General features: G+C 44.9%; 2 protein-coding genes across 11 annotated transcripts in view; one reads left to right on the top strand and one right to left on the bottom strand.

Annotated features, from left to right (window-relative positions):
- SLC24A1 (solute carrier family 24 member 1) overlaps positions 1-7,110 on the bottom strand; it is a 25,907-nt gene extending 18,797 nt beyond the window's left edge. For 5 of the 9 annotated variants that reach the window (XM_050967476.1, XM_050967479.1, XM_050967480.1 and 2 more), the window contains exons 1-3: positions 6,034-6,073; positions 3,002-3,063; positions 221-1,313 (exon numbers count right to left, since the gene is read on the bottom strand). In XM_050967476.1, the coding sequence (XP_050823433.1) occupies positions 221-1,168 (948 nt within the window). In that variant the 5' untranslated portion in view covers positions 1,169-1,313; positions 3,002-3,063; positions 6,034-6,073. Of the gene's footprint in view, positions 1-220; positions 1,314-2,341; positions 2,479-3,001; positions 3,064-6,033; positions 6,074-7,079 lie in introns of those variants that run through there. The other 4 variants (XM_050967478.1, XM_050967484.1, XM_050967477.1 and 1 more) reach the window with 4 other exon arrangements.
- On the top strand, positions 6,690-24,340 carry INTS14 (integrator complex subunit 14). Of its 2 annotated transcripts, XM_050967493.1 has the most exons (12): positions 6,690-6,770; positions 8,842-9,099; positions 11,257-11,364; positions 13,432-13,587; positions 14,954-15,072; positions 15,663-15,805; positions 19,069-19,161; positions 20,938-21,082; positions 21,343-21,476; positions 21,574-21,692; positions 22,071-22,136; positions 23,306-24,340. In XM_050967493.1, the coding sequence occupies exons 2-12, from the start codon at positions 8,878-8,880 to the stop codon at positions 23,555-23,557; spliced, it is 1,557 nt and encodes a 518-aa protein (XP_050823450.1). In that variant the 5' UTR covers positions 6,690-6,770; positions 8,842-8,877; the 3' UTR covers positions 23,558-24,340. The 2 variants fall into 2 exon arrangements, with proteins under 2 accessions (XP_050823450.1, XP_050823451.1); XM_050967494.1 differs by lacking the exon at positions 11,257-11,364.
- The last annotated feature ends 54 nt before the right edge of the window (positions 24,341-24,394 follow it).

Genomic DNA, 24,394 nt, shown 5'->3' with positions numbered 1-24,394 from the left:
TCCTTGATTTCCCCCTCACTTCCTAACATTTAGATTATGTTCCCTCACCTTTTAACAATCACCAGTAAGTAAAGCAATTGTCTTAACTAACAGTTTTGGTTTTGAAGGGATTGATTAGGTTGGTCCAACGCACCCTTTGTCAAGGAGACTCAACCTTTCCTTGTGCTTTAAGTGAGAACAAATACTCCCAACTAGGTAACAAAACAACGAGGACACTAACCTTCTTTGTGTATTCAGAAGCGGCCGCCTTCACGGTATTTCTTGTCTTGTTCACCTGTTCCTTCACCCATTGTTCTAAGTGAACGTTCCATTTCATGGTGAGTACATAGAGGGCGTAGGCACTCAACAAAAGGATGCTTTCCCACCAAACAATGAAGCTGTCTAAGAAAAACAGGATGAGCATCAGTAAGTCTAGAATGTAGAACGAGACGTCTCTAAACAAGGGCCACCAGGTCAGGTGGAGTATTTCCCTCGAGAAAAGGGCACAGGTGCCAATGACAAAAAGAATATTAAACACCGCTGAGCCTACAATGGTGCCAATGCCCACGTTGCTGTGTGAGATGAAGACACCTATGAGAGAGGTGAAGAGTTCTGGTGCCGATCCGCCTGCTGCCATGAAGGTGGCCCCTGCCACATCATCGGAGATCTGCAACTTCTCCGTGATTACATCCAAGGCAGGGACAAAATATTCATCACACACTATGGCCAAGGCCACAAACACATACATCATGCCAAAGATGTGAAGTATGACCCACCCTTTCCTGCGCTGCTCCAAGCTAAAAAGGTCTTGAGGGTATTCTCCATGGGAGGGGGGTGTTGGGTAACTTCCCTCTTCATCCAGGTGGGTCAGATTGACACTTCCTAGGGGTGGGGTTGCATTCACTGATGAAGTGATGGGCATGGTTGACGTAGGGTCCACATATACACAATGCCTTATCTTGGATGCTGTAGTTCCACTGCCCGATGCAGCGACTTTGTTGCTGGAAAGGTCCCTGGTGGTCACTTTCACTTGGTCCTCAGGCTGAGATGCTGTCCAAGGTGCTGAATGAATTTTAGGGCCACAGAGAAGCTGATAGATGGAAAAAGCCAACATCAAGGCCAGTAGGAAAAGAACCCAGTTCCTCTGAAGCCGCCTTCTCAGTGGTAAATGCATTTCCCAAAAGCTCATGAATCTGATCAGTGTTCCTGGAGCCAATGGAGACTTCTCCTGGTCACCAAACTGTATTTACACCTATCATTGGGAGTCTCTTGCTGCTCCTAGATGTGGGGATCTCAACAGGACTGGAACTACATGCTACAAAAAGTGTAGAATCCTACAAAAGAAGAAGTTTTAGTGTGAAACACACAGTGCAAGGATCTACTGTCACCTACCTGAACTCAACGCATTATTAACTGGCATTATGTTTGCATTATATAAGATGGGCCTAAACTGGCAAATTCAGATCTGGATCCAGCTTTCAACCCCCTCATTGCCCAAAGTTTGGGCTGTACAGATCTGGCATTTTGGTTTGACTCATAACGGAGATGAGCCAGCCACAACATTCAGCTCTCTATCTGGATTCTTCTCTCCCCCATCACTATGCCCCACAAAGCTCAGGGTTCTGCAGATCTGGGTTTTGATTTGGGTCCAACAGATAGTTCGTAGCACTCTGCTCAGTGCTTTATAAGCATGTAAGTCAAGATGGTCGCTGCCCCAAGGAGCTTATTTACAGTCTAAATCACTATAGAAGATTAAGTACTAAGGACAACCCTATCGTGTTAAATCCACTCTTCACACAGGCCAGTTACTTACCTATGTAAGCTTGACATGTTGCTGGAAATGTACCTGGCAATTGCTCTAATATCTCCCAGCTAGTGCCACTCTGCAGCTGCCCGTTTGTACTCTCACGAGAGACAAACCAAGCAAAAGGAGATTTCTCTATTTGCTTCAGTGTGAGAAAAGCAGAAGGCAAGGCCTGGCTATAGTCAAAACAAAGATGCTGAGCATTGATTTGTTACTGTGGCTACACCTCTGAAACCTACTGTCCAAATTAGGACTGGCAAAATGGACTAGTCATCACACTGTCTGTTTGGGGATAATTAGCATATCTTCCATACTTACAGAGGGAGCCAAAGTATAAATACCAAAGCAACAGAGGCCTGGGCTATGGCAGTACAGAAACATTGATGTAGGGGTGAATAGAATTCACCTTGCAGTTTGGAGTTGGTGTATTGTATCGTAAACTATGATTTTGAACACAGTTTTTTCAAAATGGGATTATTATATTAAATGAGGAGAGGATGTAAATGGAACACAACTCTAAGCCATTCACTAAGTTGTTCTTCAAGCACATGTACTCACATATTTAAAATGCCATAAGCTAATCAATTTAGATTTCTAACTAGGGGAAAGGAAGAGACAGGTGCAGATGTTGCTATCTCTGTTTAAATTCTTGGGAGGTGCTCAGAGACTCCAGTGATGGGGGGCTACAGAAGTACCTACAGAGAGAGAGAGAGAGAGATCCTATAAATCCTACTCCTGCTGTCTAAAAAGTACCTGTGCATGTGCATACATTAACTATAAGCATGTAATAATACAGTTGGCTGTATTCTTCAATAACGTGTATAGAAGTAAAGGAAATTGTCACCCTTTATAACACAACAAAAAAAGCAAAATAAGAGAGAAGAAAAATAGAGAACAGAAAAAGATACTTGAACTAACTCCTTATTTAAACACAACAATTTACTTCTCCTCTCTAAAACGAGCTACCTAAACAACTTCTGCATGTAAAAGGCAGATCATCAGCTGATGGAAATTGTTATAGCTCAATGACTTTAATAACTTCTGAGGATCCAGCCCTTGTTTTTCCAGTCTCATTGACTGAACACCATTTTAATCTTATTTTGTAAGCAGAGTACTTTCTCTTACAAGTATGATTCAAATCCATTCCTTTCCCTTGTGATCAGACTGTTTTATCTAACAGAGATCTCTCAGGCAATCATATGAAGCTCCACAGCTTACCTTAAAAAAGGATGTTCCATTGCTAACATTCAGTGCTGGAGGCTTCTTTGACATGTAGCACCCTGAAAGGAGATGAGTTATGGGTAGAAGCAGCAGAAAATTATCCCATTTTTGTTAGGTCTCTCCCAGCTGAATTCTGATAAGAGACAGGGTCAGGTGTGAAGGGCATATTGCTGGAGGAATAGACAATCCAGTTTAATACCTGCAGCCCGTAAGAAGATTAAATAGTTCCAACCCTATAAAATACTATCTCTGAAGCAAATATCTTTGTCTTAGACTATGGGATGTTCTCAGTTTCAGAGCAGGAGATAATCCCTGCAATGAAACACACAATAACAGCACAACCCTGAGACAGTAAGATGCTACAGATCTTCCCAGTGGCAGACTTCTGGAGACAGAGCCTCGGTTGCCATAAACTGTCACAGTTCCATTGGCTTCAAGGAAGCTATGATAATTTACACCAAATTGTGGATCTCCCGCTGAGGTACTTGCCATTAGCAGGTGGCTTTGTGCGCAGTTTCATTTTAATGAAGCATCGCACATTGCTAGCAATTATTTCTCAAATCAGAATTTCTGTCAGCAAAAACACTGCTAGAAGCTGAAGTTCAATAACTAGCAGAGGAAAATGGGCCAGACCCTCCACCCCTTCTTTGCTACAAATTAAATCTGCTTTGCACCTGAAATGGCTAGTTGAGAATTCTGTCTGCTGTAGTGGCTCCTACAGCCCCACCTCCAGCACGGGGGGCATGAATGGAACACCCCTAAGCTCTGGCAATTCCTGGTTGCTGGAACAACCCTTTGGGGGCAGCACAATATATATCATGTGGGGGTGTCACTGGCACAGAATGGCTCCAGGATTGACGGAGCATGAAAGCTCTGGTCAGATATTTCACTGCTCTCCATTAGGGTGAAATGCTAAATGTATTGCAATCCATCAGCAGTGTTGCTAAATGGAAATAAGTAAAAGGTGATCTGGGGGGCATAAACTGTTTGTTTAAGGGGTGCATTGTTTTGTGCTAAATCTCTTCTCTGCATCCCCTTTGTATGTGTGGACAGAACCTAGGACATGCATGGAGCCCCAGTGAGGCACCATGCAAGCAGGTCAGCTTGCACGAGTTGGGCCAAAGATTGTAGGATTTTTAAGGCAGATGCCGGTCTTCTTGCATGCCCAGATGGCACTTGGTACAATTTTCGCTGCTTTAGAAATAAGAATTGCTTTGCCATGATCATCTCTCCTAGCACTAGGTCTTTACTGGTTAAGTTCAGTTTTGGGATTTCTTACTTCATTCTCAAATCTGGATTTCTAAACTGTTGCCATAAATATGGCAGATTGCATTTTAACTGGGCTTTATATGGTGATGTGGCCTGCGGGGTGGCACTATGGGCATACTATACATCTCCAGGTTTATTAGGGAAGTGAGAACTTCTTTCTGCCTTCCCAGATGAATTTTTAGGGGTAGGGTCATCTTCAGACCACATTCCTTCTGTTTGCCTATGCGTGAGTCCAGTTCTTTAGTTTACAGCTCCTTTTAGAAGATTTCTCCAACTGCCTGTCCATGGCACAATATCAGGAGGCTAAGGTAATCTCTTGAATATTAATTGCCAAGAACATGATTGAAAAATATGAAGAGGATGCTGGGGGAAGTCACGGACTGCCTTGGGAAGGAGAGACTGCCTAATGCCGTTTTCTATGGCTGCTGGAAAGGAGATGCTTATGTGATGATCACCATCTTGTCTGATACTGAGAACTGAACTGGGCCCTCCAGCCCTAAAAGCATAAATTGCTACAGCTTGAGCTATCCAGCTTGGTTTTATGATGGTGCTATAACAGACTCTCACTCTTTTTGGCTCTGGCACAACGAGGGATTCATAACACGCACTGACCAGTGGGTTACATTTACCCATCAGATAGCGTACAGTCCCCATGATCTGTGACTCTTTGTGGTTCAATAATACTACTCAGTTCTTATCTAGTGCTTTCCACCAGTAAATCTCCAAGCATTTTACAAAGGCCGTCATTATCAATATACCTATTTTATAGATAGGCACATGGAGAGTGAAGCCAAGACTAGAACTGGTGTTTTTTTGAGGTCCAGTCCAGTCCTCCAATGTTGGGTCCTTTCGTATGCACAAACCCAAGAGTTTGATCCTAGCCTCCATTATCTGGGTGTAAATCATGATGTGGCTTGGCAAATCATGTATTGTACATGTATGTACAAGCCCTGTAACCTCCTGGCCTGATCTGCAAAAGTGCTAAACACCTCCACAGTCCATTGATTTCAGTGAGCTCTGTTTGATGTTCTGCAGATCTGAAAAATCATGGCATGTTTCCAAGATGTACAAAGTTGTTCAGTATTAAATTGTAGAGCAGAAGGCATGTTGAGCTCCCTCTGCTGTGTGACAAGAGTTCTGCTGGAGTGGCACAGTTAAGGATAATGAAGAATTCACACATTACATCAACCACCAGCACAATCCATACCAGACAGTAAAGCACAACTCTAGGGTTCCCCTAAAGTCAAAATACATGTTTTGCCAGTGGCTTCAACTGGAGCAGAGTAGGAGCCAGTCCATAATATAAGTATGTAATGTAGCCAACCTCATGTGTTCAAAATTTAAGTCAGGCTCCAAAAGACCATGAAATTTGAAAAACCTATAGATACAGTGGAGGGCTTTCTATTTACCTTCTGATTTCTGAGCCAGGAGGATGTATTCAGGTCACATTTTCATGCTTTTCTCTGCTACCATAAGGGCTAGAAACTTGCTTTTTCAACTGAAAGCTGGGATTCTCATGTAATCACAAGATCCCAGGAGCTAGGTGTGACAGATTTGGCAATTTTCTGCAGTTTTTAAGGCCAACCGTACTGAATGAAGTGTAAAGACCTTAGGAGTTCATTGTATTAGAAATGCAAAGGTGTGAATATTATTGGGGGATTGTATGTAACATTTCTGGGGGGAGACTAACTATTGTGAAAACTGGGAAGTGTTATGAGCTTCAAAGGACTATTTGAAACAATGCACGCCCCGCAGCCTACCTGTTGTCAAGCTTTTTGTAGGCATCGTAGAAAGGAGACTTTTAGGGAGGGAGTTGAAGGAGGATAATGAGTTAAGTTTTGCAGATGTTTACATGGAGCTTCTCCACACATCACCCTCCACCTCTCCTCACTGAGCTCCCCCCCAGCAACCTCACCTCTCCCCACAGAGCCCCCCCAGCACCTCCCATCTCCCCCAACAGCAACCCCACTTCTCCCCACTGAGCTCCCCCCACAGCACCTCCCAGCACCCCCACCTCTCCCCAATGAGCTCCCCCCACAGCAACCCCCCTCTTCCCCCCAGTAGCTCCCCCCACAGCAACCCCCCTCTTCCCAATGAGCTCCCCCCATAGCACCTCCCAGCTCCCCACTGAGCTGCTCCCCACAGCACCTCCCAGCACCCCCACCTCCCCCCAATGAGCTCCCCCCACAGCAAACCTCCGCTCCCCCCACAGCAAACCTCCTCTCCCCCCCAGTAGCTCCCCCCACAGCAACCCCCCTCTCCCCAATGAGCTCCCCCCATAGCCCCTCCCAGCTCCCCACTGAGCTCCCCCACACAGCACCTCCCAGCCCCCCCGTCCCCCGCCCGGACCCTTCCCCGGGGCAGCAGGAGGCTGCGGCGGGGCCGGGCCGCTCTGTGCCCGGCCCCTGAGTTCCGGCAGGCGCAGCGGGGGAAGGTTTCTGGGGCCGGACTCATGGAAGCGGCGGCGGGCCTGGGACTGCAGAGGCCTCGGGCCGGGGTGAGCGGGCCGGGGGGAGCGGGCGGCGGCGGAACCGCGAACTGCAGCGGTGGGGCGGAGAGTCCCGGGACCCTGCCCCCCAAGCGCCCGCGGGCCTGAGTGCGGGCCTCCGCCTGCCCTACAGCCCGGGCCCCGGCCCGCTGAGTCCTGCCCTCTGCCGCCCAGGGACTTCGGATCCTGCCCCCTCAGTGCCCCACCGCCCCGACCCCTTACCCCTGCGGCTCCCTGTCCCCTCCAGTCCTGCAACCCCAGACCCTGCCCCCCCCGTGCCACCCGCCCCTAATCCCGCCCTGAGACCCCTCAGCTTACCACAGCGCCTCCCACTCAGCACGGCCCCCAACCTGCCCCCCAGAGCTCCCTGATCCTGCCCCTCAGTGACCCCAGCCACCAAACTCAGTTTCCCCCACCTACTCCAAGACCTTCTCCAGACCTGTGCCCCCTACCACCAAACCGTCACTGAACCCTGCTCCCCCACACTAGCTCCTTAGGACCCCGAACCTTGCTTTCTCCTGCCCCCAAACTGCTCCTCCCACCAGCTCCAAGATTTCCCCAAACCTGCCCCTTCAGCCACCAGCCCCTGTCAGCTCCCCGGGACCCAAAATCCTGACCCCCACTAGCCCTGAGATTCTCTCAAACTTGCCCCATCACCATCTCTCAGCTCTCACAGCCCGTCGGACCCTCAGTCGTTCCCCTCACAGACCTGGGACACCTCCAGAATCTGCCGGTCTTAGTCCCTGATCCCCTGCTGCTTCAGGATTCCTGAATCTTGGCCTCCTGCCCTGGGCTACTGCCAAAATCTACCCTCCCTAGGTTCCCTCAAATCCTGACTCCTCACCAAACCTGTCCCCTTCAGCCCTCCTTGCTCCCCCAACCTCCTGAATCCTGTTTTCCCTCAGCCATCCCTATTATCCCAGCTCTGGGACTCCTTGAATCCTACCCCACACCTTAGTCCCAGAACCCTGAAATTCTGCCCTTCCTGCTATCCCTGTCCTGCCTTCCCAAAGCTGTATCTCCCTTTCTAGCTAACCACCTTCCTCCTTGCGCACACACATTTATCTCCCTCAGAAAAGTCCAGATCCTTTTTTGCTATCCCAGTTCTGGGACCCTTTAAACACATAGCTCCAGGACATCACAAATCCTTACCCTACCAGCACCACCCATTATCCCATTCCTGTTCTCAGCCTCAGCCCTGTGCAACCCCCCACCCCTTGTCTACGCTGGAGTTATTCAGGAATATCTTGTCTGGAATAACTATTGCTAAATAACTCCATGTGTGAACACTCTTATTCTGGAATAGGAGTATCTTGTTCCAGTTTAGCTAAATCCTGTTTGACGCATGCTGATTTTGGGGTGTAGTTGGTTGTTTCCTTTGGAAGGAGAAATTGTTAATGTAGTCAGGTGCGTCTTTGATGCAATCCTGCTTACTTACAAGAATGTACACAATATCCTGTTTCCCTGTACACAGAAGGGCTCAGACAGCAGGAGACAGTTTCTTTGCTCACAGTTCTAAGCCTCTTACCAGCCATCGCTCTTCCCGAAAGCTCACAACAAGTGCATTTCTCTGGGATATCCTTGCTGCCTTCTCTGGCTGCTTCTGTGGTGTTTCTTCTGCTGCTGCTGCTGCTTTGCTTCCTCCTCTCTCAGCTCTATCCAACAGTACTCAGCAGCCTGCTTTTATAAACCCCTTGGACCACATAGCCCCAGTTTGAATTAAAGCTAAATTGGTGAGGGCACACTTATTCCAGAATAAGTGTGTCCACACATGGAGTTATTCACAAATAGTCAATGCACTCTAAATTCACACCTTTAATCCAAATTAATTTTAAAATATTGGCAGGCCCTTATTCCTGACCTCCAGCTACCCCTCTTATCCCAGTTCTAACCCTCTGCATCCCCTCATATCCCAGTCTTGGGGCACTTTACAGTTTTAAGCATGTAAAAGTCCTAATGTGTTGTCAGTGCTACAGCGTGACATTGCCTCATATAGGGCCTTTCTGTAGGATTGGACAGGGCATGTTTCTCTTTCAGTGCTCCAGGATAATCACTCTATAGAGCTTTTTTCCCTTTGCAGTGAATCCCTCCTCTTGGTAACATAGAAAGGATCATCATGCCGACTGTGGTGGTGATGGACGTGTCGCTCTCCATGACCCGGCCTGTTTCTGTGGAGGGCTCTGAAGAGTATCAACGGAAACACCTGGCTGTCCATGGATTGACCATGTTGTTTGAGCACATGGCCACCAATTACAAACTTGAGTTTACTGCCTTGGTGGTCTTCTCATCGCTTTGGGAACTGATGGTTCCCTTTACAAGAGATTACAACACGCTTCAGGTACACCTTAGAAAGAATATACTGGGCTCAGCAAGTCAATTCTTCAAAACATTCAGTGTGTTTGGTGGCTGTAGTGAAACCTTAGGCTTCCTGTCTGAGGATTTCATATCACTTTATGCACTGTTAATTAAGCCTCACAACAACCCTATGAAGTGAGTGTTATCCCTATTTTACAAATATGGAAACTGAGACAGGGGAAAGTTGTGTTTTATGATCAGACAAGTCAGTGATAGCGCTGCCTGTAATGCCGTCTGAGCATCCAAAAGTGTGCTGGGTAGTTTACAAAAACAAGTAAAGAGACACTTCCTGTCCTGAAGAGCTTACGGTCTAAATTCAGATGTCACCCAACAAGGCAGGGCTAATGAAGGCAAAGGAGGGGATGAAGAGAAGTTGTTCGGAGGGTTCCAGTAATGAGATCAGCGGGATGCTTGAGGAGGCTTGTCCATACACTGATGATTTTGTGACTTCCCTGTTTTGTGTGAGTTTTGACGTGCTCTCCAGAGGTGACACAGCATAAGGGAGCTCCAGGAAGGGTTTTGAATAAAGTGAACAGGTTTAGAGAAGGCTTTTTGTGCGGAAGCAGGAAGAGAGTGGGAAAAGTGACTAAGGATGCTTCAGGCCTGACCTGATTGGCAGAATGGAGGGAGGTGGGGAGAGTATGGAAAGGAGATAAGATCTGAGAAGCAGCTTAGGGCTGAATGGTATGTGATATTGAAAGCCTTTGACCCTAATGGGAGTTGCCTGCACTTATCTGAGGGTGGAATTTGGCTCCAAGTTTGTAAATTACAGAAGCTTCTCGGTGCTTTAAAAGAGACTGGACAAGGCACTCCAAGTTTCATGTTGCTTGATTATGCTACATAAGTTTTTTTGGCACCTATTGGGAATCTGGGATTGCTCCCGCCCACATCTGAAGGCCCCTTCCCCCAACCTAAGGGGAGGAGCTATCAGACCCAGATCTCATGTAAATACAGAGGACAACTAATGACAAACAGGGACAGGAGTGAGGGTCACAAGGTCATAAGCAGGGAGCCGGGAGTGCAGGGATGTTACATATATTGCTGAGAACAAATTCCCTTTGCTGTTTTCATTTTACCCGTATGAATTCTCCCACATTCTCATTGCTGCTGTTTATTTTTTGAGAGGTGGCCTTGGGGAAGTCTATCCAGGCCAAATGTCCAACCAAGTTGCTCTAACTTGTACTTCTGTCTGTGTTTTGGAGCATCAGATACTTTATATGGTGCTTTTCTGATCCTGTATAAAATTTTCCTTTTAGGAAGAAAGGATAGTTTTATGTTAAAGACTGGATATGAACGTAAGAGTCTTGGATTCTGTTACTTCCCCTGCCACTGACTTCCAGTATGGCAGGCTCTTAGGCAAGCGCTCTGTGGCTCAGTTTCCACATCTATAAACTGGGTAGAAAATTACTGACCTGCTTCACAGGCATATTGTGAGGCTATATTACTTAAGGTCATATTGTGATACCAACAAATTATACCTTTTAAAGCAGCAACCGTGTTCCCATTGACTTCACTCGGTGTATTTGTGTAATAAAGTACTACTCAGTGTGAGTAAAGGAGCCTTTAATGGTTGTAAAGCATTTAGAGGTATTTGGATGGAAGGTGCTATAGAAAGGCAAATGATTATTGTTTCACATGTATTCCAGGGCGCGGGGATGGAGGTTGAAATATCAGAACAATGGGAGGAGATATTTTGTTTTACTTGAGGGAATAGCATAGTTTCAGGTTTTGACTGTACTGTTCTTAGTAGACCTGCAAAGGATTATTTTAAAAACAGGTTTGTACCCTTTGTGGACCAGAATGCCTTTGCTCTCAGTTCGTGAGGTCAGAATTTGACTTATTCCCCAGTCAGTATGTGGTTTTTCAGGCTTTAATTTCCAATATAAAGGAAATCAGAAAAATACTTAAAACATATCAAACCTCAGTTTTTTCAGGCCTGCTTTCTATATCCTACAAAAGGGCATAAACCCAATTTTTAAAAAACGTTGCAGATCATCCTTTGGAATACAATACTTCCCTAATAAAGACACAATGGGAAGGGAAGTCTTTATGAATTACTTCCTGTTTTTTAATAAGCTACATGTGCTCCCTGATAACAATTGTCCACTCAGGCAGGATAATGTGTAATTTTTCTTTCCAGGAAGCCCTAAGTAACATGGATGATTATGACAAAACATGCTTAGAATCGGCACTGGTTGGGGTTTGTAATGTTGTGCAACAGGAATGGGGTGCTGCGATTCCCTGCCAGGTAAAGATTGGTTGCCGCCTTTGACTGTTCTCAGAATCCAGCTTGCAGTATTTGCAGATTATCAGTTGAACACATTTGGTTGGCCACTATGGCAACAAAATGCTTCAACCCTTCCATAAAATAATCATCAGCAACATTTGGGCTAATTTCTGCCATCTCTGGCCCAGCTGCAGCGTTGTGGTGGAGAGAAAAATGTTTGAGAACCCCTTTCAGCACTGATCCCCTCCCCCTCCTGATGTACCTACATGTTACAAAATAGAACAGTTCCCTAGAACTCTTCGAGCACTTCTGGAAGGCTTGGTTTATGCTCCTGCCTGCATTCTCCAGCCCAGGGAGCCACAGTCAGCAGGGAAGGGTCATGGCCAAACACAGAGCATCTTCCACCACCATGCACATGCCAGTGTCTGGGCTCAGCAGCATCCCTTGCTTTGAAGCAGTAGTAAGGACTGCTCTGAGTGTGTTCTGTCTTTGATCCCCAAGCCCTGCTGAGCCACTGTCATGCTCAGCTAGAAGGACTCAGAACTTCCACTGGGCTGTTACAGCTTTGGGTCTGGTTTCCCCTCCCATCCAGTGCTCCCTCGTGGGGAAAAACCCTACATTTGCCCTCATTGTTGGTTGGGGTACTGTTTGCATTTGCTGATTTTGCAGCTAGTTAATTAATAATGTATGGAGATATACCTATCTCATAGAACTGGAAGGGACCCCAAAAGGTCATTGAGTCCAGCCCCCTGCCTTCACTAGCAGGACCAAGTACTGATTTTGCCCTAGATCCCTAAGTGGCCCCCTCAAGGATTGGACTCACAACCCTGGGTTTAAGCAGGCCAGTGTTCAAACCACTGAGCATTGGATTGGGACCACCTGTAATATAGCCATAAAAGGAAAAACAGACATCAGAACCAGACAGTTAGAAAGATGTAAAAATCAAGCATATATCGGATCTTAAGTAGGGTGATCTCTTATTTCCACCACAGGCCATTGTGCTAGCACATCAGGTTACAGGAGGATGAAAGGCCATGGGAAATGTGCAAACTCTTGTTACAGTAAGGCAGGTTATTTTCAAGCATGAGAGCAAACAAGCACTAATGAGACTATGAAAGTGACAGGTGTGTTGAGGAAAAAGGAGCAATAAAAAGTGCATTCTCTCACCTGTTAAAACCTGGATTTTAAATCTGGATGAAAAGAATAAATGCTTAATTTCAGCTGGATTTGGTGTTTCTCACTTGCTAGCCAAAACTGGTGGTTTTTGGTGCACAGCAACACCACACAGATGCCATGTTCCATCCCAGAAATGGCTGCATTTCAGTGGAGGGCAAACAAATCCAATGATTTTATTTAACCTCAGAGTGCAGTTTTTTTGTAAATAACTTTTGGGATCCATTTGGATGAAAAATATCACATTAGTGCCTTACTGCTGCTGCTGAAAAACCAGAAAGGGTTGAGACATGCTGTAATAGTTAGCAAAGTACTGAGGGACTGACATACCTGACCGATATTTTCTTTTTTATGGCCCATATTGGCTTCAGTGGGAATTGGGTTGGCCCCTGAGTTCTGTAGAGCGATTATAATAACTTGCACTCTTCTAGTATCTTTCCTCTGAGACTCTTTGAGTTGCCCAGATTTGAACGTCCTTGTGAGAGCATAGTTTCTACACTGAAAGGGTGTGTGGCTTTTTAAAACTGAAAAACATACTTTTAATTGTTACTCTGTGTTCATTAGTAGTAGGGTCTGATTATAGTTTATAAAAATAAATCCTAGTCATTATTTTCTTCATTAAATTTTAAAATATAGATATGTCTGTTAATTATGTAGCGCCTCGAATTTGTAACTGTTAATTGCTTAAATATACAATTTACATGCAAACCTTACATGGGTAATCCTTATGTAATTAATTCATTGCGAGTCAGAACTGCTCATGTGAGTAGGGATTTTCAGGACTAAGCCCTGTGGTCCAGTGGGACTACTGACAGAAGTAAAGCTAAGCACAGGTGTAAGTGTTTGCAGGATTGGGGCAGATGAAGAAATGTGTTTATGTGAAAATGCTAATATATCCTTTTGTGTGTGCACTAGGTTGTTCTAGTAACTGACGGCTGTTTAGGGATTGGCAGAGGCTCTCTGCGGCACTCCTTAGCTACTTGCAACCAGCGAAATGAAAGCAGCCGATTTCCACTGCCTTTCCCCTTCCCGTCCAAGTTATACATCATGTGCATGGCTAATCTAGACGAGGTGAATCCTTTAACAAATTCTTGCTGGTTTTGTTATACTGAGTGGTTATTGTTTTTACAGAATCACATATTCTCCCCAAGATTTATTCTAACAATCTGTTGGTAAAGTGTTTGGTTTTAGTGATAATTGGGTTACATTCACCTGCAGTATATGTAAGTTAATTGAGAGATGTTGACAAACTAACCTAATGCCCCGGTATAGCCCTGCTAGGTCAGTGGAAGACTTCTACCGTCGACATCGCTGCCACGTTTGGAGGGGTGGATTAACTACAGTGACAGGAAAACCCCTTCCATTGATGTAGCATGTGTCTATGCAATGTCACTAGAGCGGCACAGCTATGCTGCTGTAGTATCTGTAGTGTAGACATAGCCTAAGTAATCCTCTGAGGAAAGGCACTATAGAAGTAGAAAGTATTATGTTATCAAAGGCACTTATGCACTCTTGAAGACTGTGAACCTGTGAATTTATTTAGCTTAACAAAGAAAAGGTAAAGGGGTAATTTGATCACAGTTTATAAGAACCACGGGGGGGAAAACAAATATTTGATAATGGGCTCTTAAATCTAGCAGACAAAGGTATAACATGATCCAACGGCTGGAAGTTGAGGCTAGACAAATTCAGACTGGAAATAAGGTGTACGTTTTTAATAACGGAATTAACCACTGGAACAATTTACCAAGGACTGTGGTGGATTTTCCATCAAGGGCAATTTTTACATCAAAATTTGATGTTTTTCTAAGAGATCTGCTCTAGAAATTATTTTGGGAAGTCCTATAGCTTGCGTTATACGGGAGGTCAGACTAGATGATCCCTTTTGGCTTTGGAATCTATTAATATAAGAGCTGGAAGCTAGGTCTGACTTGATGAAACAATGTATTATGAACCCCAGTATGGGGACAAGCTTCTGGGCTAATAATAAATATTATATTAGGAGTAAACCTCTTTTTGGGAAGAAACGTTGGCTTCCTTAAAAATTAGCAAGATACGGTTGTCCTAATTTTTTAAAATTAACTTAGAGCTTGTCTACACTTGAAACACGACAGTGGTGCTGCTGCAGTGTAGACACTATCTGTGCCAATGGGAGAGGTTCTCCCATCAGCGTAGGTAATCCACCTCTCTTGAGAGGCAATAGCTAGGTTGACCAAACACTGCCTACATGGGGACTTAGCTGATTTAATGCCACTCAGGGATGTGGATTTTTCATACCCTGACCAAGTAGTTAAACCAACCTAATTTTTTAGTGTAGATCAGGCTTCAGACTTTTACTCTCATTTGCATATATTTCCTTAAAAACAATATTCTACGTCTTCTGTTCTTATGCTGTTTTTTTCCCCCAACGGTATAATTTCTTTTTGTGTGTGTGCAGCTCCAGAGCTCAGATTCTTTAGATTGTCTGGAAAGACTTGTAGATTTAAATAACGGGGAAGGACAGATTTTTACCATCGATGGACCCCTTTGCTTGAAGAATGTACAGTCCATGTTTGGGTTAGTATTTTTGTAACTAACATGACTGTGAAATTAATGTATGTAAAGAAAACAAAGAAGCATAAAGCAAGAAATTTGATTTGTTTTGATTCATAGGTTTCTTTTTCTTTCCTAGTCCAATATGTTAACTACTATTGATCAGTTTTGGCCTTCATTGGTTTGTTCACTCTTTATAGATATTGATGCTACTGTTTTTAATTAGATATTTTCCTTTTGTCAGTGATTGGGCAACTTGAAATGTTGATTAGGTCATAGGCTTTTCAGGAACTCCTATTAATTTGCCATAAATGTCATAATGTATCACATATGCAGTATTGTTGTAGCCATGTTGGTCCCAGGATATTAGAGAGACAAGGTGGGGGAGGTACTATCTAATATCTAATAAAAGATATTACCTCCCCCACCTTGTCTCTGTAATGTATCGTAGCATTTCGTAATTTGACAACGCTAGAACTACTGAGTTAACTCAAGTTTTAAAAAAAAAAAATCCATTTTGGGAGCTCAGTATAATGCACTTAAACAAGCTTGCAAAACTTATTTTCAACTGATTTGTATTACTTTTTCCCTAATAATAAATGATCATGTTCTAGAAAACTAATAGACCTGGCTTATACACCATTCCATGCTGTTCTCAAATGTGGTCACTTAACATCTGATGTGCAAGTATTTCCCAGACCAGAACCTTTCATTATAGATGAGGAAATAGATCCCATCCCTAAAGCAATTAATACAGGTAACAAATGTTTGTTTGTTTTTTAAATCTGAGTCGCGTTAACTTTTTCTTTTTCTGTTGATATCCCCTACCCTGCATAGTGACTGTTCCCTCTTCTTTCTCTCTGGTCTGAAGAAAGTGGAATACAATTTCCAATAACATTGCAATGGCCAGCGACAGCTGCCATCAGAGGGTCAGAGTCTCACCCTATTTTGGCCCCTGTACACCTGGCAGATGGGCCAGAGTGGTGTAGAAGGGTTTTAAAAACCCCAGCTGTGGCCAGCTGAGAATCCTCGGTGGAAGACAGCTGTAAGCTGTCTTCCACGGACTCCCTTGCAAGCCTGATGTAGAGGGCAGGAGGGGCATTTTGGGACTAGGGCAACAGTATATAATCCTGCTGAGATTCTGGTTGCCCATAAACAGCCTGATGTAATCTAGGCACCACTCAGAGCTATCTGAGTGAGGACTGGGAGGATCCACACGTGTCTTAAAGCCACCACAGCATCCTGGGCTGTGGGTTCTGCCTGTGTCGCTTAGAGGTAGGCTGGCTGCTTCAGGATATGGAGACTTTCACTTCTAGGAGACTAAGCTGAAATCAGTCAAGCTTGGAGGCAAGCAGAAGTCATTATCCTCTAATGTAGAGGTGGGCAAACTATGGCTCCCGGGACCCTCCTGCCCGGCCCCTGAACTCCTACCCAGGGAGGCTAGCCCCCGGCTCCTCCCTTGCTGTTCCCCCTCCCCCGCAGCCTCAGCCCACCTCGCCGCCGGCACAGTGCTCTGGGCGGCAGGGCTGCATGCTCTTGCCAGGCAGCGCAGCTGCAAAGCTGCTGCCTGACCCAGTGCCCTGTGCTGCGTGGTGGTGTGGCTGGCTCCAGCTGGGCGTTGCGGTAAGGGGGCAGGGAGTGAGGGGGTTGGATAGAGGGCAGGGGAGTTCAGGGTGGTGGTCAAGGGGCAAGGGTGTGGATAGGAGTCAGGGTGGTCAGAGGGCTGGGAACAGGGGGGGTTAAATGGGGGCAGGGGTCCCCAGGGGGCAGTCAGGAATGAGAGATTGGGTGGGGTGGCGGGGGGCAGTCAGGGGCAGGGGTTCCAGGGGCTGTTGGGAACAGGGGGGCTGGATGAGACAGGAGTCCCAGGAGGCCATCAGGGGGCGAGAAGCCGGGGGTTCGGATAGGGGTCTGGGGCCAGGCCACACCTGACTGTTTGGGGAGGCACAGCCTCCCCTAACTGGCCCTCCATATAATTTCGGAAACCTGATGTGGCCCTCAGGCCGAAAAGTTTGCCCACCCCTGCTCTAATGGCTGCTCAGTGGCAAATGAGCTGGTGATGTCAGGGCCGTTCTTACTGGACTTGCCTGCATCACAAACCCTCCCCTCTCCATCTCAGTTGGAACCAACTGGCACCTTTGTTGGCAGTCTCAGCAGAGAAACCAAGGGTTGAATTCTATAGAGTCTGAGCTACCCTCCAAAGGCTGATATTGAGACATTGGGACATGGAGGAAGCTTGCATTGCCCTTACTTATGTCTCCATTCTCCAAGAGTTGTTAATTTGCCCCTCTCACCACCGCTAAATTCACTGTAAAAACGATTGTGCAGAGTGCAACGTTCCTCATTCATCCCAGAGACCAAAGTTTCACTTGGGAAGAGGGGTGCATTCTGTCGCTGAGGCATGCACACAATGCATAGAATACGCTCTGCAATATTTGTAAATATAACCTACCGAATGAAGGTTTACTTGTTGTTAGTGCCTGATGTTGGAGTGCTATGCAGTAGGGAAATTGCAGCGCCCCCCACCTTCACTTAAATTTGCTCACCTGCCCCCCCATGACAGAATTGCAACCCCACATGCCAGCTTGCAATGCACTCACTTAAATCCAGTGGGCAGGGGCCCCCTGTTTAAGTGCACAGAGTGTACATTGATTAATCCAAGCCTGCTTATTATGCCAAAGTAAATTTCCCTCCTCAGCAGTGCACTTTGCCTTGTGTGCTTTTGTTTTTATGTTATTCTTTACAATTTGGAAGTAGAGTGTTCTGGTAGGTTAGTCTGTGTGATAACTTGCCTTCCCGAACCTGCTCTGTGACATGTCTTAAACAATATCTGGCTCTACTGGATTCTTCGTCAAAAAGTGTGTGGTTCTTTCCGAAAACTGATGGGTGCACCATTAAGGTTAAGTTATTCTTATAAATGAAGTAGGAACTCTGAAATTAATGCCATTCAAGTTTCCTTGATTTTTCAGCTGCAAGAGAAATCCATCTGGAGAGGGGAACACAGTAATAACACTTTTATTTGGATCTATACTGAATTTGGACTAGTAGACATCAAATTTTTAATTAACTACTGGAATACCGTGCAACTGAATGAAATCAGGGGCATGAAACTTGTCCAAACAAGAGGACTTTTAATTGTATTTAACATATGTTGGTGGATCTCCGGTCATTTGAGATAAGGGAATTTGGTATAAATAAGATTCCATTCTACATCCACCTTACAACATAGTCAGTCAGCCATTGAATGCCTTTGTGAGTTTAATTAAGCAGTATATTACTTAGCTATGGAAAACATCAATGTTATAAACCTTTGGGACAGATTCTTTGCAACAGACCAGAGGGCTGTCAGGTTCTCTGGTTCTTGGCCTTAGCACAAGATAGAATAGCCCAAGAGCTCCTCTAACTTGTGCCAGCTGGATATGGTCTCTGAAGGACCATGTGCAAGCTGGGCATAATCAGAGAGCATCATGCTTTGGCCACTCCCCTTCCTTGCCCTCTGCACAGGAGCTCTGCCAATAGAGGTGTAGAAGGTGGCCATCCTAGGTTTATATCTGCTAGGGACTCTCCACACTGGGGCTATCCTGGGGTGGGGCGTTTGTGCCACTTGAGCAGTGCAAAGGAGTGGATCAGGGCAGATACTCTGCTCTTTTGTTCTTAAAGATGACTGGTTATTTCTCTCCTATGGGCAAAGTGTTAGTTACCAATGAACAAAAGCATGTTGTGTAGCAGCATATTTCATAGATAACTTCCATTAGACCCACCAGGTTCTGTCTGTTATAGCTGCTTTTCAACTGCCCATCTTAAAGTTACTCAGAAATATTTACTATACAATAATATGGTGGCACCTAGAGGTCCCGATCAAGATTGGGGCCCCATTGTGTGAAGTGCTCTAGTTATATATGGTCCATGCTTCAAAAAGCTCACAATCTAAGGAAGAGTATTCCTATTTTGATTTTAAACTTAACATGAATGAATCCTCAGCTATTTCCGGGGCTGACTTGTGACTTTGTTTCTTTGCAGATTTAGAAATAGTTGGTTTTATAGATATAGCTGATATTTCTAGCCCTCCTGTATTATCTAGACACTTGGTACTGCCCATTGCACTCAACAAAGGTGAGCCATTTTTGTTTCTAATAGTGAACATTGCACTGTTTGGAATTGACAAGGTTTTCCAAGGTTGCTGGTCGTAGATTACAGCCAGACATTCCAAAGTTCTCTTAAAGGACAAGTGCCATGCCATTTGGAGAACACTTTTTGATGAGCTCATTAAAATTAAAATCTTAAACACAAGCTCTTTGCCTTTTCGTAAAAAAAGAATTCTTAAAAGTGTATCAGTACATAAAACAGCACCATTAATAAAAGGGACAATGTCTCTTTAGTGACATCATAAATAGAACTTTCTGAACTTAGAGATAAAAATAATTCTAGCTCAGCAATCAAGCTGAACGTTTAATGCCTCTTTTTATCTGCTTGTAATGATTGGGGGTTTTTTTAGTGGTCATCAGAACAGAGATGGTCTGCAGTGTAGTTGTAACCATGTTGGTCCCAAGATATTAGAGACAGAAGGTAGGTGAGGTAATGTTTTATTGAACCAACTTCTGTTGGTCAGAGAGACAAGCTTGTGTCCAATAAAAGATATTCCCTCACCCACCTTGTGGGTGGGGTAATACAGAGGGTGGTATTTGTGCTTTGATTTATCCATTGTTATTCAGGAACGCTAGCTACTGCTCCTCTGTTAACATTTGTATCTGTGCCTGGGAGGCTGGTGAAAGTAGTAAGGAAGATTGGGTAAATCTCAGGCTTTGCTTTGTCTGCACTTGCTGTGTGCTCGTGTTTGCATTCAGAAGGACCTCTACTGCCCTTTCAGTGTGGTTCCTAGTTACCCTTCCTCAAGTGGAGCAAAGAGGAAATATGATGAGGTTTCTCTTGGGAAAATGTGAAAGGACCAAATATGCAGTTAGTGGGTTTTGGCTCTGTGTATTCGCACTCATTTGTGCCAAACCTTTCCTCCCTGTGGGAACCTCATGCTGATGGCTAAAGCACAGCTGTTTTTCAGCTCCTAAAACTCAGTAAGTTGCTCATGACAAAAAAGAATCATATGAAGGGAGGGGTTAAGGATTCCCTTAAGAGGGGTCACTTGCAACCAGCGCAGTGTTGGAACCTTGTATGTTAGTCTGGTTTTCCCAAAGGTGAGGTTTCACTTGAACTGAGGCTGGGGCAACTCTTCGGAAACTAAGTTTCGTGAGTAGGGCAGACATGAGTGTTCTCAAACTGAGGGTCATGACTCCTAAGGGGGTCGCAAGGTGGTTACATGAGAGTTGCGAGCTATCAGCTCTGTGGGGCTGACAGCCCCAAACCCCTGTTAAATTAAATGAAACTGCCCATTTTTAATTTATAAGGGGGAGGGGGATCACGCTGAGAGGCTCGCGGTGTGAAAGACGTCACTGATACAAAAAGTTTGAAAACCACTGCAGTAGAACTATATGCCATGCTGTGCCTCGTTAGCCACACCACCCACACGCCCAGGCATCTCACGTGGCAGCTGTTCGCGCCACTGCTATGCTGGAGGCTTAATGCAAAGGATTAAGCTTTTCAGATAGGAGGCTGACATCCAGTAACCACAGCATTGAAATACCTCACGTCTTCAAAGTGCCAGTGGCCTGGGAAGCTTTGGAGAATTGTAGCTTTCCTAAAGAGAGGAGGTGCTGCATGTAAGGAAGGTTGCTCTGTTGAACTTCACTGTAGGGTGGTTTGCTTTGGGTCAACGAGGTGGCTGTTGCTGGGTGACTTGCCTGGCAGAGGTTGTAAGGTGTCGAGCATGATAGAAAACAAAGCAGTGCTAGTGAGTGTCAATCTCTCTCGGTTTTTTTGTTTTGTTTTTTTGCACAGAAGGTGATGAGGTGGGTCCGGGGATCACTGATGACACTGAGGATGAGAATTCAGCTAATCAAATTGCTGGCAAAATACCCAACTTCTGTGTACTGCTGCATGGGAGCCTGAAAGTGGAAGGCATGGTGGCCATTGTTCAGTTAGGGTATGGAGGTGCATTTCTCTTGGAAACATCCCTTTTCGTGGTTTTGCTTTGGGACCAGTCATCTATGAAATACTTCACGCCAAGCTGTGAGCCCCAGGTGGCTTGACAAGAATGTTTAGTGTTACTGTGATTCTGCACTGGCAGTGTAAATAATTTGCAAATAATGAAAGCCAGAGCCCCCCAAGGTAGCAAGGTGGGAGGTGAATTTTAGGGGTGTGGAATGGATGGTTTTGACCTTAGCAGTCTGCTCTTTTCTGTAGGCCTGAATGGCATGGAATGTTGTACTCCCAAGCTGATAGTAAGAAGAAATCAAACCTCATGATGTCTCTCTTTGAACCTGGTCCTGAGCCCCTGCCTTGGCTTGGGAAAATGGCACAACTTGGGCCTATTTCAGGTAGTAACCAAGATTTTAAAGTCTCTTGTGCATTTTATGTTTTCTGTGTTAATGCCCTTGCCACATCTTATTCTTAAAAAGCTTTATTTTCTTTCAGATGCTAAAGAAAATCCTTATGGTGAAGATGACAATAAAAGCCCTTTCCCCTTACAGCCCAAAAACAAGCGCAGTTACGCGCAGAATGTCACTGTGTGGATCAAACCAAGCGGGCTCCAGGTAGCAACTCAGTACTTACTGAACTGTGCGAGAGCATCAAAGCTATCAGTGCTTTGAAAGGGTCGTCTTAGTAGAACGGTCTCTGTATCTGTCACTTCCATCTAGTGTCATTTTTTTTCTTTAATTCATATTAAAGCTTCCTGTTTGAAGTGTCATAATTAAAACACCTTGGCACATACAGTTTGTTTAATGAAAGCTTTGCCTGGTATCTGGTTTAGTGTAATAACCATTTGTATGTTAGCTTGTATGAGCTGCATAATCAGTGACTGATCACTGAGCCTGCGGGAATGATCAAGTGATTATTTATCAGTATACTTGGAGGTTCTTTCCTGCAGCCTCCCCCAAAAGTTATGGTATTTTTTTTTTTATTTTCTCCAGACAGATGTACAAAAGATCTTGAGAAATGCAAGAAAACTCCCTGAAAAAACTCAGACATTCTACAAAGTGAGTAGCATGTTATGGGTTTGCATGTAACGTGTGACTGTACTGATACAAGTTTGATCTGTAGAGCGCGTTGACTGATGAGGTTAATAATTCTCTACATGTTCTATCCAAAGAGCTTGTAGTGCTGTGCAAATGCTAATTCTCAACAGCCCTTGTGAGGGAGGTAGATATTTGACCGATTGTACAGATTGGTAAAGCTGTAACCTGGAATCCCCTGATCTAAACTCCTCTGACAGGACAGCATATTGAGTTCAGTTGTGGGAGATCTAGGTCTGAGAGTGATCCCCTGTATCCCAGAGGTGATTGATTGTGATTCTACACTGGTGGTGCAAATAATGAAAGCCAGAGCCCCAAGGAAGCAAGGGTGGGAGGTGAATTTTAGTGGTAAGGAATGGGTGGTTTTGACCTTAGCAGTCTGCTAAGGTCTTTGTGATCCTATGTATCCCAGAGATGGTGTACACATCTCCATGGGGAAGGGCAGATTGCCAGCTGGACTCTTGAATGAATTGGAGAGTGGTAGGTACTACTAGTACTGAGGGATCAAAGGGCATCACAGAAGGAAATGAGACCTCAGGTAGAGGGCAGCCTATACTTGGGTAACAAAGTCAACTATCAGTGTGTGTTCCACCCATGATGCAGAGGACAAGAAATCCAATAAACCTGATACAGTTAGCTACATGATACCACTCTAAAACCAGACTATAACCATAATTCTTCCCTCAAGCCTAGCAGTGACACAACCCCCCCGAGACCCCAACCAGGGTTCTGGTACGCGCTCCATAAACACATACAAGGCTATGGGCCCTGCCCTAAGTTTACAATCTAAGAAATCACATTCTGTACATTCTGCTGGACAAATTGGCTGAAAGCGAGCGGATAACAAAGCGCACCCTTCTGCTAACTGCAGGGCTGTCCACCAGAGCCATGGAACCAGGGGCGAGAGCTGATGAGGCACGTGGGGAGGGTGTTGTGAGAAAGCTAACACGGTAGTGTGCTATATCTGCTGTCTCCAATCTGGCACCAGCGCTAGAATTCACTCTTATGCTGTGAGCACTTGGGAAGCTTGCCAGAACTGTGGCCTGAGGGCCCCTTCCCCCAAATTTGCAATGAATAAAATATCCTTTCAGAAGAATCAAGATTACTTTAAATGGGGCTTTTCTTCCTTCCAGGAACTCAACCGTTTACGCAAGGCAGCCCTGGCTTTTGGGTTTTTGGACCTTTTGAAAGGAGTGGCGGATATGCTGGAAAGGGAGTGTACATTGCTGCCTGATACAGCTCATCCCGATGCAGCATTTCAGCTTACTCATGCTGCTCAGCAACTCAAAGCAGCAAGTAATGGGACCTCTGAATATGCCGCCTATGACCATAACATCACTCCACTGCAGACAGACTTCTCCAGTAGCAGCACTGAAAGAATATGAGATGCACTTTTTAGAACCTTCTCTACATTACTTTTAAGTCTCAAGTGGTCCAAATTTTCCTGTCATATTTGTTTTCTAGGACTGACTCAGATATTGTTTGAAGAACTTTGTCAATGCAAACCGGTGCTCTAAAACAATCTAGTTTCTTAATCTGGGATTAATTCGTATAGCTCTCAGTGGATTTAGAGTTTTACCTGGAAATTGTATTTTTAAATGCTTCATGAAAGTCTCACAAGAGGAATGGAAGTTATATAGTATGATTATTAAGGTGTGTGAGAGGAGAGAAGAGGAAAATGCTGGCATATGCAATGGACTGGTGCCGGTGGCTTAGAACTGTTCCTCTTCCCCCCTCCCGAGAACCAGTCATCAGGTAACCCCACACATAACCCGTAATTATTAGATTGGTGCACAAAAGCACTGTGTAAAACTTTTCTCAAAAGAGAGGCAGGTGTTATCTATTAGGGCCTGGCTTTCAAAAATGTCAGTTATGCAACTGCATGCACTTGACTTCCCCAGTCAAAGACTGGATGTATGAATACTGCATGTGGTTAGATGTATAGCTGGCAACTTTTGGATGCTGTCAGTAATTGCATTCCTGACTTTAAAGATTTAAGCCCTGCCTTTCAAAATGTAAAGTTACTGAATTTTCAGTTTCAGGTATCTCATTTGCCTCAAGACATTCATATTTGAGATAGTAACTTACATTCCAGCAAGAGAAAAGTTCATTTTTTAACAAAATTGTAGGATATCGTATTAACAAATAAAGAGTAACTTTTTATGGAAGCTTTCAGTGGTTTTGGTTCCAGTTTCAAAAGAACGGACATGCGTGTTTAGCAT

This window comes from Gopherus flavomarginatus, chromosome 9, assembly GCF_025201925.1.
Source record: "Gopherus flavomarginatus isolate rGopFla2 chromosome 9, rGopFla2.mat.asm, whole genome shotgun sequence".
Taxonomy (NCBI): domain Eukaryota; kingdom Metazoa; phylum Chordata; order Testudines; family Testudinidae; genus Gopherus; species Gopherus flavomarginatus.
Note: the sequence above shows the minus strand (reverse complement) of the source record. Positions and strands in the feature narration are given on the sequence as shown.

Bases quoted from the DNA above. Each gene is read 5' to 3' on its own strand.
- INTS14 (XM_050967493.1), top strand. From the start codon at position 8,878: ATGCCGACTGTGGTGGTGATGGACGTGTCGCTCTCCATGACCCGGCCT. The intron at 15,806-19,068 runs GTAACAAATGTT...GTTTCTTTGCAG, and splicing joins CCCTAAAGCAATTAATACAG to ATTTAGAAATAGTTGGTTTT. The intron at 21,693-22,070 runs GTAGCAACTCAG...TATTTTCTCCAG, and splicing joins TCAAACCAAGCGGGCTCCAG to ACAGATGTACAAAAGATCTT.